Below are 16,801 nucleotides of genomic sequence, written 5' to 3'. Positions count from 1 at the left end.
AAAAAAAATAATAAAATAATAAAATATCTTCCAACTTATCAGTTGGGGTCCAAACAGATAAAGTTTCGGTAGAAAATAATCCAGATAGAATAATTTCCGAAACTAAAAATTTATTCCAGACTAACCCTCAAAATTGGGCTAGGTTCGGTACACCGCGAAATTTAGCGATGTACGATCAAAATAAATTTTCGCTGCTATGAGCTGATTTAATTAAATAGGAAATTCAAGAATAATAGTATGGTGTCTAAAAATCCATTTCCCATGACAAACGGGTCCGAATACTAGCTCTTAAAATTTTTACGGTTCGTGACCGGGACGTTCGATCGCAGCTTAATAACAACTATACTCACTTATAAAAATTCTTTTGAAATATCTGAAGATCATAACTTATGAATGTCAACGCCTTAGGATAAAATAATAATGTTAGGAAAATACGGGGTATTACATGTAGATCTTGTCAATTTCTTCATGTCTTCAAGGTAGAGTATGGAAAGTGTCTTCAAGGTAGAGTATGGAGAGTGTATTATCTGAAAGTTGTTAGTGTTTCATCATAGTGGCTTTTATAAATTGTAAAGGTTCAGAGCAATTATGATTGATTTTTGATATTACTTTGTTCATTGGAAATCCAACAGTTTTGGTGTACTAATTACTGATTTTCTATTTAATATGACTTGATACCAATGTAAAAATGATTACAAATAAATCCAGTGTACATCTTACTGCTTGTATGACCAATATATTGCATTACAACACGATTGTCACAGTTGTGCTAATACCTGTATGCACAATATACCCATCAAGACTGCCTTTTGAGTACTTTATTTAGTAATTGTGTCTTTCATTTACTTTAATTAATTGACAACATACAACTCACCTCACATGTAAACTATCATTTAAAGGGTTCTGTCTTTAATTAGGCACACCATCATGGAAATCATTTGACTATAAAAGAGATATTATAGTGTAATTGTCTTTCATTTACTTTAATTAATTGACAACATACAACTCACCTAACATGTAAACTATCATTTAAAGGGTTCTGTCTTTAATTAGGCACACCATCATTTGACTATAAAAGAGATATTTTAGTGTAATTGAAACCAACTTTCTATTGTATGTCTAATTCTGCCTTTAATTAAGCACACCATCATGCAAATGATTTGACTATAAAGGAGGTATTTTAGGGCAATTGACACTAACTTTATATTCTTATGTTTTGATAGTCTAAATCTATGAAAATTAAGGAACATAATCTGTCCTCAACTGTGACGCTTTCAAGGAGAAGAATGTGGCTATCCAGATAAGCATACTTTCTATTCATCTTTAAAATATTGCATCAATTACATTTTTAGAACATGATAAAAACTGTAAATAAACAAAAGTGTAAATCTATCCATAAGTATAACAATATCTATGTGTAGTTACAATGGCTGCCTACTGAATATTGATTATAGATGTGCCTAGTGCAATTTTTTGACTTCTGCTCCAGTTGTTTGCCTTCTGCTTTAATTATTTTCCTTCTGCTACAACTTGAGTTCAATAATTGCCTTCAAAACCAATTATTTTTTCACTTCTGCTCCAATTGTTTGCCTTCTGCTGCAATTATCTGCTTGCTGCTTCAATTATTTGCCTACTGCTACAATTATTTGCCTGCTGCTACAACTTAATCGTCAAGTACCTGAAAAATCACAAATCTATACAAAAAATAACACTAAGCAGTATACTTACTGCTTACTTAGATAAATTCACATTCATTAATGCAAGTAATTGTAGGCAAGATCAGAAAACATTACAATAGTGAAATAAAAAAACAAACAGATTGTTAACCCTAAACTATTAGGGTTACAAATTCAAGGGCCCAAACAGATTGTCCAAAAACCACATACTAATCCAACATCAACACTGTCATATTGTCCAAACACAGATTGTCCAAAGTACTCAATATTCATCACCCTATTCTTTCTCATTCTCCATTTTCACTACAACCTCTTTCTTTTTCTTTGATGGTTGTGTACTTGAGAATTCATCCAGCAGACTTCGCTTCACTGCTTCGGTTTCATTCTCAGCTTCATCCTGCTTTCCAGTAGTAGCAGCAATAGGACTTTCTGTAGGATCATCTGAAAAAAAAACCCTGAACAGATAACAAATAAGCATATACTGCTAGTGAAACTTAAAAGGCTATTTGACTGAAATAATCTATATAAATACCTCATCTGAGTCAGAATCATCCTGCGTTAGTTGTAGCTTGGAAGAAAATTCATCATCGTTATGCTGGATTAGCCCAAGACAGTAGGTTTCAAACATTTCAGGAAAGTGTTTGACTTGCAGTACTAGAACTGCATTATCGAGGTTATCAAATGTTTCACTTTTCACAGAAATCATAAAAAACAGACCTCTCCCTTTTAAATTCCTGATGTCTTTAGGAACCTTTGTCATTACCTAAAATATAAAAAAAAAAAAAGACCATTAGTGGTTAAGGCATTTTACTAATCTATTATATAGACATCTAAGTTAAGTTCAAAATCAGGGAACTCACAGATGGCTGCATAGCCTTCAATTCATCTACCTTTAAACAAAACAACTCAAGAACTTCACGATCCCATAAAAGGAGTGGAGCTGTCCCATTAACATCAACCACACGAATTTTAAGCTTATATCTTAGGGTACCTTTAACAAACCGACCACCACATTTGCCACAATCATACATTCCAGAGTTGAGTTCCAACTTCTTATTACAGTTTGGTTTAGGGCAAGAGTCGTAATACCAATCATTGGGATCAGACTCAATACCTATAATCTTGCATGGTACCCAAAAATCACCAATCTGCCATGAAAAAAAATAGATTTCTAATTCAATATGTTTTAAAAGTACATAACTACACTGGATTATTAAGAAATAGATACCTCTCTTTTAGAAAAGATCTCAGATAATGTTGTGATCTGCATTTTTGTACTGCTTTCCACTCCACTTGTAGTACCATAACTGAAAGTAGAATTCGATGTAATGCTCTTCAAAGATGTTTGCTGCTGCATAGATAGACTGAATACTGTTGTTCTCAGGTTTTAGAGATATGTAACATTGATATGTTAAAGAAATGCATCATACCTATTTCTGAATTCAACAAACTCCAAAGTGTTTTGGTTGAATAGCAAATTTATAGCATCATAAGAACTGCAAATTTTTACTTCTCCAGCTACACAAATATAAATTACAAAATTACAAAATCATAAGGATTAACAAATACTCATGTATTGCAGGAACAGAAGAGTACAATACTGGAAATGAGTTCTCTGATTGCAAGAACAGAAAATTTACAAAGAAACTGAGGTAAGAACTTAGATAAGGAACAAACTATTATCTACTAAAATACTCAGATTCACTATAGCCTGTTTACACTACTGCAGATACTCAAGAAGAAAGAGGTAGATATTCCAGCAACACAAAGCTCTTAAAGAAACAACTTATATATAACTAAGGAAGACATTCAAAAAAGCACTATCAAGGTAACTGTTATGTAAAATTACACTTACATTTTTCGACCAGCTTAATCTGACCCATCTGAATTAGAACAACCACTGGATCCAAAAGATCACTTTTAAAAAAAGGCTTCACTTTCTCTACATGGTCATCCCAGACAGTGCATTTCACTTGATTACCCCTGCATGAAATTTTTTTAAAAAATTGATGCATATTTTCAATCTGTAAAATAAAACATTTGAGGTTTGTGTAAACTTACTTCAAATCTTCAATCACAAAATCTATCAACCGAGGGGGTCTCCCATTAATCATCTTCTCCAATGGAGAGTATATTTCAACTACACGACCAATGCCATCTAGAAAAATAAAAGAAGTATTAGATCAGTAGTATTTAGTACTGCCTCAAAACCATGAAGAAATTGAATATTTTCTAACTTACCAACCAAAATATTTGCATCCAGTGTGTTCAGAACTTCAAATGGCTTTAGTCTATACATATACCTTGGAAAATCACACCCTTTATAAGGTTTGACCAATGTTTCAGAAAAAACTTTCATCATGTACTCTCCTTCACATGTCTTATAGCAATACCAATGAGCAACTACCAAAAATTTTTTTATGCAGTACACATTTCCCTCTACAAAATCATTCTTCGGAGAAACACTCTTTCCTGGAATATGCAGGTGAATGTAGGAACCCTATAAATACAAAACAAAATATTGTATATTAAATAGACATTATAGCAATGTTTGTACTGCATTTTTTAAAATTTTTTACAATTTACAATTTACAATGTTTTAGACATCAAAAAATAATAGATTACCGCTTCATCATGGAAGACACACTCTCTGCTCTTGATTTGATCTCTTCCTCTACTATGCCAAACATTGTAGGTGCGCACGGCCCTCAATCTGATTGCAACTGAAGTATGGTCCTTATCCAACTCTTCAACTAGTACATACATCGGAGCCATAGAGTTTATGAAAATAGAATAGATTTGTAGCTTTGCTTGTAAATTTCGATCTGATCATCTCTGTTGTATATATATTGGTAGCCCTAGGGTNGAAGAGTCACGCCTGTCATTGGAAAGCCAAAGAGTTGTATCTATAAATAACTTAGGTTCAAATTTAAAATGTAACCAAATGATTCAATACAGAACACAACCGCAATAAAATTAATGTTCTCGGTTTCCCATGAAATTGGCCAAAACGGTGTAGTTTCCATTGGGCGGGAAACTGAAAATTTTTTTATTTACCAAAAACTTGTCTCTTTATATATATATAGATTTGACAATTAATATCTTGTTATGACTTTGGGATTAATTATCATTATTACCAAGGACCTTGTGGTTTAGTGGCACTAAGTTGCTCTCGTTGTGGGTACGAGCCTTAGTGGAAGCGATATTGATTGTGCTTCAATAGGTATTATGAACAGATACTGCATTGTAATAGGGTGAAAATATAAGGAGGAATAGAATTATTGGAAATTGGAAGAAGAGAAAAATTGATATAAAGACTAAATGTCCTTATGTAATAATAATAATAATAATAATAATATCATTAAGGCAAAAAATTTATTTCCTCAATTTTTTTTTCCCTTCCCCTACTGCTCCGAATTACAATTCCTATGGGGGTCCAAGAATTCTATTTTCACAAAGCGAACTGCAATTTCCTCCAACCAAATACTATAATTCGGATGAACAAAAAATTTTATTGTAATTAAATTACAACTACATTTAACCTAACAACCCATTAATGCATGAATAACTTTTCAGAGCCAGTATTATTGGGTCAAAGAATTTAAGCCTAATAAAATATAGGCAAAAGGGTCAAATAGGCCCATATACTATCATTGATTGTTCATCTAGCACCATGAACTAAAATATGGTCCATCTAAGTCATTATACTCCTAATTATTTTTCATCTAGCATTTTTAGCATATTTCTAACAAGTAACACATCTAATTTGATGACATGGAAAAAATAAAATTAGAGAAAATGATGACATGTTATTTATATGGATGTTTTGGATGATTTCTACCATATTTCATTAATGAAAAATAATAATTTCTTGCAATGAAATAGGGTAGCAATCAAAATTGTTATATAAAGTTTTAACTACATGAGTGTATGTATAGCGGGGTATTCACTATCGTTCGGCAATGAGATTTCATGGAAATCCATATATGAAAATTAAATTATTTTTATAATAACTTAAGATATATTGTATTGGGTAAATTTTATTTTATTTTAAAAATAAATTAATATTTTTGGATTTTTGGATAATTGAATAACTTAAGATATTGTATTTTTGGATGATTTCTTGGAAAGAAATAGGCAGAAATCAAAGTTGCTATATAATGTTTCAACTACAGTGTACTGCGTATGTATAGCGGAGTGTACTGTATATGTATAGCGGGGTATTCAGTGTCGTTCGACAATGAGATTCTATGAAAATTGATATATAAAAATTAAATTATTTTTTAAAAAAATAATAAAATTTACCCAATATAATATCTTAAGTTATTATATTTAATTTAATATATCGATTTTCATGTAATTTCATTGTCGAACAACTTTGAATATCCACTATACATACACAGTCGTGCAGTACACTGTAATTAAAACATTATATAACAACTTTGATTTCTACCCTATTTCATTGCAAGAAATCATTTTCTTCATTAATGAAATAGGGTAAAATCATCCAAAACATTCATATAAATAACATGTCATCATTTTTTATTATTTTATTTTTCCATGTCAACAAATTAGATGGATTACTTGTTAGAAATTGGCTAAAAATGCTAGATGAAAAATAATTAGGAGTATAATGACTTAGATGGACCATATTTTAGTTCATAGTGCTGGATGAACAATCAGTGTTAGTACATGGATCTATTTGACCCTTTTGCCTAAAATATACTCCGTAGATAATAACTTTTAACAATTATTACGTATTCAATTTCTAAGTTCTTAATTCTTGCACGTGAACAACTCAAGTTTTTGTCAATATCATATCTTTTGCTATTATCGTAATGTTCGTTTAAAAATAAAGAAAACTTTGTGGCACATCAACCATAGCGTACATTCTCATATACACCAATTATTATATTATAGACAATAGTTCACATGGTAAGGTGAACCGCTAATATAAAATATATTTTTAATAGACTAAATATTTATTTTCTAAAGATATATTATTGAAGGTTATATTAAAAGGGGTAAAGGTTAAATAAACCATTCAACTATAGGCTAAAGTGCAACTAACAAAAGCTCCAATTAGACTATTCATCTCTTTACTTTTATGCAATTAAGTTAATTAATAGATTACATCTAGGTCACAGATAACTTTTTTTTAAATTTAAAAATTAATTAAAATAATAAATATATTTGTAATTCAAATAAATTAATATTTTTTTTTAAAAAGAAAAAAAATCCTGGCAACGTCTTCTTTGTCTGGTTGGATGGAGAAGCCGGCCATGGCTTTGATCTCTATCCAACTGGACGGAGAAGCAGGCCATGGCTTCGCCATCCAGTTGGAAGAAGAAGTCAGTCTGGCTTCGTCGTCCAATTGGATGAAGAAGTCGGTCTGGCTTCTTCGTCCAGTTGGACGGAGAAGAAGGCCCCTGCCAAGTTGTTTTTTTAAAAAAAAAATTAATTTATTTATTTTTAAAAATCACTTTTACCTGTTATTACTTTATGTTTACCTACAAATTGAGCTAATTATACAAATTTTAAAAATTATAGGCTTAATTAAGTTAATTGCATAAAAGTGAAGAGATGAAAGATTTAATTAAAATTTTTGTTAGTTTATAAGGCTAATTATACTTTGACTTATAATTTAAGTGCCTATTTGATCTTTATCCCTATTAAAAATAAACATTAAATTATGATTCATAGACCATAGTATGCCTAATTTTGCCACATACACGTAATGGGCTAAAGGTAGTACGTTTCCTATTTCATGCTCTCATTTTAATGGGCTTGGTTTCCAGTCATACAGAAATTTGGGTTTCTCTTGGGAGAACCCTCTTTAGAGGTGTTGGATGCTACCAATTTTTTTGGCATTTTTTTTTGAGTAATATCGACTCTATTACAATGTAGTATCTACTCATTATTACTTTCTTAACCTACTGAAGCACAAAGAATCAATATTGCCTCTACTAAGGCTCGAACCCACCACCCCTTCCATATGAGAGTGCAACCGGGTATCACTAGACCACAAGGTCTTAGCGGATGCTACCGTCTTTTTCCCCTAATATTTACTTATTCATTTTTATCTTTATCTTTTGGAAGAAAACAACTATAATCAACTATGACATATTGCCAATGATAACTTTAATATATTGTTGGCTAAACCTGACCATATACCTGACTTAAAGGGTTGTTGTGTATTAAGATCGATTTTTGTGAAGTATTTAATTTTAGAAAAATGTGTCAAATTAGCCTTTTTAGTCGAAGGATAGTTCCTTTTTCAAAAAAAAAAAAAAAAAAAAAAGTCGAAGGATAGTGTCTTTGAGCCTCATAAAAAAAAATCCATTTAAACTCCTTGATGTTCAAACATATTCAATTGAGTTCTAATGCAACCTACTTAGCATTGGCTATTGAAGGAGAAAATTGGTGGTAGTCTCCTTTCACAAACAACTACGGCTGCTCAACGACAACCATAGTTATCTAAGAAAGATGGCATGACCGTCTAAAAGAAATTATTTTTATAATAGTCATGACTGTTATCCAATTGAACATTATGAAAGGAAGGTGGCATCAATGACTCCCGCCTTTGTTTCAAACTCTCTTAAAGGAGACTTTATCTCCCTCTGAAACGAAAGTCACGACCATAGCCGTTGCCCCGCTTTAGATGGTTCATATCCATACCTCATTTTTGAGGTCCACAACTAGATGAAAGTCATGGTTGCCTCAAAAAGTCATAGCTATCTTTTTTTTTTTTTTTGGACAATCGTGGATGTGATCAGATAACCACGACTGTTCATGAAAGGAGACAACCACAAATTGCATTGAAAAAAATTTCAAAATTAAGAAGAAAAAAAAAGAAAAAGCAAACAAACAAATTAAATAAACAAAAATTCAAAAAAATATAAATGTATACATGTGTCAACCATGTAAAGCATTAACCTGCTAAGAGGTTATATTAGAAATTTATAACTCAATTAAATATTTTTGCGAGATTTGAAATTTTTTTTCTCACTTAGGAATCAATTGCACAATCCCTTCAACTTAGAGGGTCAATTTGATCTTTTTCCCTGAATCTTATTACTCATTTATAATTTAATTTTTTAGTTAAGAAATAAAATTGATACAGTTAGTGCTTTTTGTGAGTACTATTAACTCTGTTACAATATAGTATTGACACTTCGTGTCACTAGACCACAATGTCATTATAATTATAACTTAGTTGTTACTTTATATATTTGATTATATTTATTTGTAAACATATACACTTAAATGTATACATGAATTTATTATAATTAACTATTTTAATTATTATATCAAAATAAACAAAAAATTGTATCATTGACTACACATTGATTGATGAAAAGTGTGGAGCGAATGAGTAATGGGGTCGGTAATGTAAATTACTTTGCTTAAGACAAATTCTCCTCAAGATTGGTGAAAATTCAATATAATTACTGAATATTGGAACGTTATAATACGAAAAAAAAACATCAATAGTTCTATTTGGCAATTATTTCCTTATTTCACTTTTATTTCATTTATGTACTCTATAAATTAAAGTGTTAGTTGATTGGCCAAATAAAATTTGAAAAGTAGGGATTTCGAAAGGAAGAGAAGAAAGATAGAAAATGCTTGGATAAAATTATAATGATTGGGCAACCTCAGCTAAATTGGTCAAGTTGTTGCTTTGATAACTTCACAAGATTTCAAGTTGAACTTTTAGTAAGAGCGGCCTATTGACTTTATTAATTTGAGCCTCCTTTGCCAACTAGGATCAGGAAGCAGTACACACTTTCGAATTTCCCTTTGTCAGTCGTCACCCAAGAATTACTTAAGGCAACACCAAAACGCATTCAAATGTTACTATATCATTAGCATTATATAGAGAGTAAGACTCTTTCAAGATAGACAACCCAGCCAACCCTCATGGCCTCCCTATCAACACATGTATCTGTTACTCAGATTTTTGGCAATTACTGCAATCTGAAATTCTAATTCAGAAAAGATTATTACAACCGAAAAAAAGTCTCTGGATTTCTTCTTACTTCACGAAAGGTCTTATAGCTACCTCTCTCTTAACATCAAATAATTACACCTTTATTTGGTACTTTACCATATCAGCTCATTGAACTTGAAATGTAAATTGCTAATGAACAGTGCGTATATAAGAGTTTAGTCACAAACATAAGGTAGAAGATGACTACAGATTTGGGTTACCTTTTCATATTGAAATTAGTCAGTCTCGGCACAACTTCAATCAATAATGATGGTGTTACAATGTCTTCTCTTCCTCCTCCTTGCTTTCCTCAGTATGCGTTCAGTCTCGTCCTTTGCATCATCTATTGAGTGGTTTCCTGGGCCTTTTTCATGAACAGGGAATACTCAGTTTCTTTAATCATTGTAAGAAAATGAAAAACAACGGGGAACAAGAAAGGAAATAAGGTTTCCATGATTGGTTTTGTCTTTAATTTCTTATTGTGGCTCCACTAGAGATTTTCAAAATTTTGCATTTCCACACATACGGATTAAGAATACAAATTTACTGAAGAAAGTATGCATTTTGATGTCTATAGAGCCAGCAATTCTCTACAAGCATCTACGTGCAGGGCTTTTGGTAGAGACTAGAGATGACGAATTCTTATTTTCATACAGTATCTTTTTCATAATTTTGTAAACATGTAGCAGCACAGAAGTGCATGAAAGATGCTTCAAAGCTTCACGTGGTTTACTTGAGCATTTTTGTTTACTTAACAATGATAACGAATGTTCCTTTTATCTTCAAAAGAAAAAAACAATGATAAATAAACCTTATTAACAGTACATGAAAAGAATGTGTACTACCTAATTCCTTTTCAGTAAGCAAGCAGGAGAAACCCCTGTCAATATCCTCATCAGATGGGGTAATTACTCTCTGTGCCTTTTCCTGCAAAGTCCAGCACTTTCTAATGAAAATTTAATTCAGAAAACTTTCGGTGAAACCTAACAAATTTTTTTTCTCTAAATAATATCATACAATATGCAGCTTAAGTAATTGAAAGAACATTATTTCTCTTACTGTATGGTAAACAGACAGATATGCATGCACAGGTATATATATATATATATATATATATATTCAAGCAGACAAACAGATTTACCAGTTGAATGGCCAACAAATGCTCCTCCTTGTGCCTTTCATTTGAACTTCTTGCTTTCACATTAGCTTGTTCATGCCTTACTGAGTTCCAGCTTCCCATTTCCACCTTTAGCACTGGGGCTATTTGCTGATTGGCATGTACTGGTTGTCTATAAAGTAAAATTGAAAGGAAAGGCTTTAGTGATTTAATGCAGAGAGTAAACAAAAGACAAAAAAAAGATTATAAAATATAGAATATTCCCAAGTCCAGACAGCAGTATAATAAAAGCAAAGGTTCAATAAAAATGAAATTATATCACAATTACAATTACTAACCCCATTTCTAATCAATTCATAGGTTTGAACTAAGATTTCCTGGTCATTATTAAATTTTCCCCATCTCCTTCCATTTTATTTTGTGAAATGGGATCTCATGGACCTTTAGGCCCTAATAAGGGATTATGAAGAAATGATGGCATAGTAATAAAGATGAAAGGGTTAAATTTCAAACATACCTTTTTAGAGGCTGCATTTCACGCAAAGCAGCACGACCTTTGATTTCCTGCACATACTTGAATGGTTAAGGTTTCTGATAGCAATCCAAGACAACAACGCCTCTGAGAAGATTTGAAAATTCTTTTCTAGGAAAGTACTTCTGTGAGGGGGATATCAATGGATGCAGGTTCTGTGATGGGAACCTTCGCGCTAGAGGCCATAGCCTGCAATTAAAGCAAGTTACAACATTAGTCTGTATATAGAATGAGAAAGCAAAAAACTGTTCACTACAACTCAAGAATGTAAAACAATGTGCGTCAAATATTCATATATATATATATATATATATATATATATATATATCCAGTTTAATCAAGATGGTTGCCTGTATCTCCTTGATCAAACTTTTGCTCAGATCATTTTGTAATTTGACTATAAAAGTTTCAAACTTTCCAGGCAGTGCTGAAATCACTGAGGACATCTCCCTGAAGTCTTCTTGACACACATTCTTCTTGAGTTCTTCACTCATGGATTTAAAGGTTCCGTCCAGACTACCTTTGAGATCTTCTTGTCCCTTGATCTGCATTATTATACCTCTGGTTAGGATCATGACTCATGAGTTAAGCATTTTATGCTGTTTGAAGTACATTGGCACTTCATTCACAAAGAAAATAATATATGGAGTATGGGATCAATTTAGAGAAGTAATTGAAGACTGGATAGAAGTATTTTTACCATTGCATGCAACAATTCATCATGAACCACAAATCTCTGTCGTAAGCTTTCCACTGTCAGGTCAGAAAAGAAAATGCATTAAATATTGTGTTCCATAAGGTTCATACCTGACCTCTTGCTGGCAGATTGACAAGTGAAATTCATTACAGGGAGAAGTTCAAAAAGCTCATTTTCTCAATGATATATCTTTGGCAATTATGTGAACAATGTAAAGGAGTTATTGTGGAAACCCTTTCATGCCCTTGTGCCTTTTATATTATACACTAGAAGTTCAGTAGTGTAGCAGTGGGAAGAAAGAGAGTAAGGGGCCTCTTTGAAATTCATGTAACTATTCATCCAGATCAAAGATTTTGAATGCTTACATTCCAATAATATTTCCTTTGTTCCTCTATTTACTTGCATAATGTCATTCTGGTAGGAGTCAAGGATCATTCCCAATCTACTTAATGAAGTTTCCATCACTCCAATTCTGTGTTCAAGTTCTTGGCTCATCTGGGCTGTTAATGGCACAATAAATAGGCAAGTTAATACATTTAATTACTGGTTTTGAAATAAAATCAAAGATCAACAGACTCAGAATATCTAGGAAGTCTCAAAATTTAGCATAACATGAACTTTCCTTCATGTTACTGTTTAAGATTAAACTTGCAAGCATCAATTAAAAACAAGCTGATGGTACTAGGTCAATGGAAAAGTGTAGCATACATTTGTATTCAGGGATAGACCACTTATGCATTAAATTGGTTGGAGTTCTTGATAACTGCATTTGACTCTCTTCTCTATCACAATTGATTGGAGGGAAGAAGGAAGTTTTCTTTGCTGAATTCTCCCTTTCTTGAGAACCTAGTCTCTATTATATTATAGTACAAAGAAAACAGTCTTTAGTTTTTGATCTGGAATGAAAAAATTCAACAAAAATCAGATATTTGTATCTTTCGGATATTTAATAATAAGCTCAGCACTAGAAATAATCCATTAGAAGTTACATGATGCTTTGCCTACATAATCATCTGTCAGAATAATTCCTGCAAAAATAGTAAAGTATGATATCTATAAACTAAAATGTAGGTGCAAAATTACTAAACTGTATTCCATCTTATGAATCAAAACCATATAAATTTCCATGTTTGGCATCATGCAGTGGCAGAATAGTAGAACCGTGAAACCTCAAAGCAATAGGTGCAGCAGAGAGTTGAAGTACTCCAATAGTCCAATATTGGAAGAATAAAAAAGGTGCATTAAACAATTTAAAATAAACTATTAACAGTTGGAAAATGTGAATAATAAATCATTGGCATCAATTTTAACAAATTAACCAGCACAAATTATATTTTGCTTGAAGTCGATTGCCAATTTGTTCACATAAACTCTTCGCAAACGTAAGCTCCAGAGAGCGAATGAGAGAACCTGTTCATTAGTGACAATCTCATCTGGGGAGTTCTGCGAAAGCTGCGAGAAAATTCCGAGCTGAGACGAAAATCCTTGAGAGAACGACTGCTGTGATCGCAGCTGCGACGCTTGGCTTTTTCCAAAAACTGAAGACTCTGTTCCGCTCGGCCCAACGCTCGTTCTCCTTCTCAACACACGAAAACAAAGTTTAACTTTCTCTAATCAGTAAACGATCACATACGCATTCATTCACGAAAGCAGTCCTCTAAATCACGATACTGCAATTATATCATCCCATTTTCCATAATGCCTACACTATCAACAAACAGCTGGTTTGAGGTATGATCAACATGCAACAAACAGCTGGTTCGAGGTATGATCAACATACACAACCACAGAATAAACACAAACACCATAAATATGAAGTAAATTGGAGTAGAATTGAACCTGGCATGAGGAGGAAGAACGGAAATTGAGCTCAGATCACAAGCTTTGTTGATCTTCAGCTTCATTTGCAGAATTGTCGATCCTGCAGCCAAGATTTCTGAAAATCTAACTGAAATGCAGAACGTTGAAGCTGAATCCGTGACGAAGTGATACCCCGACTTACTGATGAAACAAAACTTTGAACGTTGATTGTGACTTCCTGTTTTGATCGTTTGAACGTATTGAATTTAGAAATGTGCATCGAGTTTGGGAAATTGGTATAAAAACTATCTTTACTTATAAATGGGCCTGTTTTATAGACACGTCCAGAAAACGTTTGGGCCGTTAATTTCCGGGATCTAAAGCCCCATATTTTACTGTGGACCAGTCCATGTAACAGCGTAAATTACGAAGTAACTATCATTATAATTACACTCAAATCTTATCTAATAATATTATTTTGTTTTTTAATTTTATTTTTTTACACATACTAATTTCAATATCTCTATCTCTATATAAATTAAAGCAAAATGAAGTTGGCCAAAATTTTTCCGGCTCAAGCAAAATGAATTTGGCAAAGGAATATCTTGGAAGTTGTGTATATATCCTATCTTATCCTAACAATTTCTATTTTAAGGAGTATTTTGGAAGTTGTGTATATATCCTATCATTTCCTAACAATTTCTATTTTGGTTCATTTCAATTTTTTTCACATGAATTTATTTTTCACTTTATCTTTTTGTACAAATAAAACTAATTTATAAAAAATATATCATTAAAAAGAATTAATTAAGATCTTATAAATGACATCCATATTGATATATTTTTTATTTTATATTTTTAAATAAATATATAAGTAAATAAAGTCATTACTTTAGTGTAATATTTATATATATATATATCAAGCTTTATTTTATTAATCTCTCAACGCTTATCTCTATATGCATGTATTTATATATATGCATATTAAACATTTTTTTTTTTTGCAAAAATGTATATTAAACATATCTTCCACCATTTTGGCTTCTTGGGCCAAGCGGGGTAAAGAAGGGAAAGGATGAAGAAATGTCTACATTTTCTCAAAAAAAAAAATGAAGATATGGTTGAATTTGTCTTAGTTTTTTTTTTTTTTTTTTTCTTTTTATACTGGGCATAAGATCAAGCTTGCAAGTTATAGGCATATATTGGGAAATGACAGACAATGTGTTGTGGCAGGTAAGGGGTTGTGAGGATTATATATATAAATATATATAACTTTTTTTATGTACTGATTTAGATCTGTTATAATTTTACTATAAATATTGTTAATCAAGAAGTATTTAGTAATTTATAATATAGTATGATCAAAATTTATAATAAAACTTCAAATACTTTTGATAATTATTGATTCATTATAACTTTACAAACAAAACTTTAATAGTTAGCACGGGACAAAAATATTATAAAATAATATTATAATCATTTGTTGTTATATTTTGTAATATATATATATATATATATATATATATATATATATATATATATATATTACATGAGTAAAACTTAAGACAAAAATTTGAAATTGAAATCAAATGTTTTTGCATGTTTGTAAGTACAAAAATCACTGAAAGCATTTTATGAATTTGAACACTAGACATTAGGTTTCAAGAAAAAAAAACACTAGACTTTATATATAATATAAAATACAGAACCCTGTAAAATTTTTGTCATTGTTAATATGTATATATATGTACTGAAAAATATAAAATATTTAACATTTATGTAAATGTCAATAGTAAACTTTTAACAATTGATCGTAATAGAAAACATTATTACATTTCTTTCAAAAAAAAAAAGATAACATTATTTCATTATTCTCTTTCTTTTGTTCTAAATATTATAACAATGTTTCATATATTTAATTATATAACTTTAGTCTGTGCATCGCATGGGGAAATATCTAGTAACAATATTAAAGTATCATTTTAAAATATAGTTACATTTGACAATATATATATTGCATGCGCTATATTTTTTGTTTCATTTTCTATACATACTAGTTTAATTATAGTAATGATAAAGTATTATTTTAATTACACTTCAAGTTCATTTGACAATATATGTTACTCTATGACTTTGGATTTTAGTTTAATTTTTCATACACACTATAGTTTCATTATAGCAACATTAAAGTACTGTATCATTTTAATTATACTACAAGTCCATTTGACTATATACGTTATTGAATGAGTTCTGTATTTTTACTTTCATTTTTTCACACGCACTAGTTTCATTATGACAACACTAAAATATCATTTTAATTCTACTACAGTTTCTGTAGCAAACATGTGAGCCATCCATGATTGAGTTGTTAATAAATTATGGTGCCATTATAATTTTAAATTAATTAGGTTTTAAGAAATTATTATATTATAGATCGTTTGATGTTTATTGTTAGTTATTAGTATTAAACTAGACTAGTATTTTCGCCCGTGCGTTGAACGGAATGAATTTGTTATAACATTTTAAGAATATTTGGATCAATATACAATTATATAAACTATAACATCGAATATTATATAGCACAACTGATGAAATTGGTTGGATCGATTATGTTTTCTGATATTTTCATTGCTTGAATTAGAACAAATAATTGTCCAATTACCCGTGCAATGTACGAATAATTTTTTATTATATATTTAGATAATAACAATAAAGATAAAATTATAAAAAAAATTAATATTGAATGTGAACATTTATTTGATTATAAGATTAGTGCAAAAGTATTACTCTATTAAATGATTAAGATATGACTTGTTTGTCTACAATTACCTTAAAAAGATCGATATGTAATATGACTTATGCAATTATATTATTACTAAAATAAATATGGAGAAAATGAGAAATAATTTAATTATAATTATTATAAAATAAATTCAACGACCAATATTTAGCTTAATTACCATAATAATTACTAGAATTCCACTCG

General features: G+C 30.8%; 2 protein-coding genes across 2 annotated transcripts; both read right to left on the bottom strand.

Moving 5' to 3' along the window:
• Positions 1–1,953: 1,953 nt before the first annotated feature.
• Positions 1,954–4,451, bottom strand: LOC116029706 (replication protein A 70 kDa DNA-binding subunit-like). Its single transcript, XM_031271750.1, has 9 exons — positions 4,302–4,451; positions 3,918–4,176; positions 3,738–3,834; positions 3,532–3,659; positions 3,107–3,194; positions 2,905–2,983; positions 2,537–2,824; positions 2,209–2,439; positions 1,954–2,157 (listed from the first exon to the last, which is right to left on the bottom strand). Exons 1-9 carry the CDS (start codon positions 4,449–4,451, stop codon positions 1,954–1,956), a joined length of 1,524 nt encoding a protein of 507 aa, XP_031127610.1.
• A 5,261-nt stretch (positions 4,452–9,712) lies between these two features.
• On the bottom strand, positions 9,713–14,005 carry LOC116029705 (protein PAIR1). Its single transcript, XM_031271749.1, has 11 exons — positions 13,855–14,005; positions 13,426–13,591; positions 12,724–12,868; positions 12,381–12,515; positions 12,019–12,071; positions 11,669–11,863; positions 11,442–11,507; positions 11,304–11,350; positions 10,811–10,958; positions 10,515–10,596; positions 9,713–10,033 (listed from the first exon to the last, which is right to left on the bottom strand). Exons 1-11 carry the CDS (start codon positions 13,917–13,919, stop codon positions 9,927–9,929), a joined length of 1,209 nt encoding a protein of 402 aa, XP_031127609.1. The 5' UTR covers positions 13,920–14,005; the 3' UTR covers positions 9,713–9,926.
• Between the last annotated feature and the right edge of the window lie 2,796 nt (positions 14,006–16,801).

The sequence above is a fragment of the Ipomoea triloba genome, chromosome 9, assembly GCF_003576645.1.
Source record: "Ipomoea triloba cultivar NCNSP0323 chromosome 9, ASM357664v1".
Classification (NCBI taxonomy): Eukaryota; Viridiplantae; Streptophyta; class Magnoliopsida; order Solanales; family Convolvulaceae; genus Ipomoea; species Ipomoea triloba.
Note: the sequence above shows the minus strand (reverse complement) of the source record. Positions and strands in the feature narration are given on the sequence as shown.

Excerpts from the sequence above, each read along its gene's own strand:
- LOC116029705 (XM_031271749.1), bottom strand. The coding sequence starts at position 13,919 with ATGAAGCTGAAGATCAACAAAGCTTGTGATCTGAGCTCAATTTCCGTT. Across the intron at positions 11,864-12,018 it reads ATGAATTGTTGCATGCAATG|ATCAAGGGACAAGAAGATCT; the intron begins GTAAAAATACTT and ends ATAATAATGCAG. Across the intron at positions 11,351-11,441 it reads TTGATATCCCCCTCACAGAA|GAAATCAAAGGTCGTGCTGC; the intron begins GTACTTTCCTAG and ends AAGTATGTGCAG.
- LOC116029706 (XM_031271750.1), bottom strand. The coding sequence starts at position 4,451 with ATGGCTCCGATGTATGTACTAGTTGAAGAGTTGGATAAGGACCATACT. Across the intron at positions 2,440-2,536 it reads TGAAGGCTATGCAGCCATCT|GTAATGACAAAGGTTCCTAA; the intron begins GTGAGTTCCCTG and ends TTTATATTTTAG. Across the intron at positions 2,158-2,208 it reads ATGATTCTGACTCAGATGAG|TATATGCTTATTTGTTATCT; the intron begins GTATTTATATAG and ends TTTCACTAGCAG.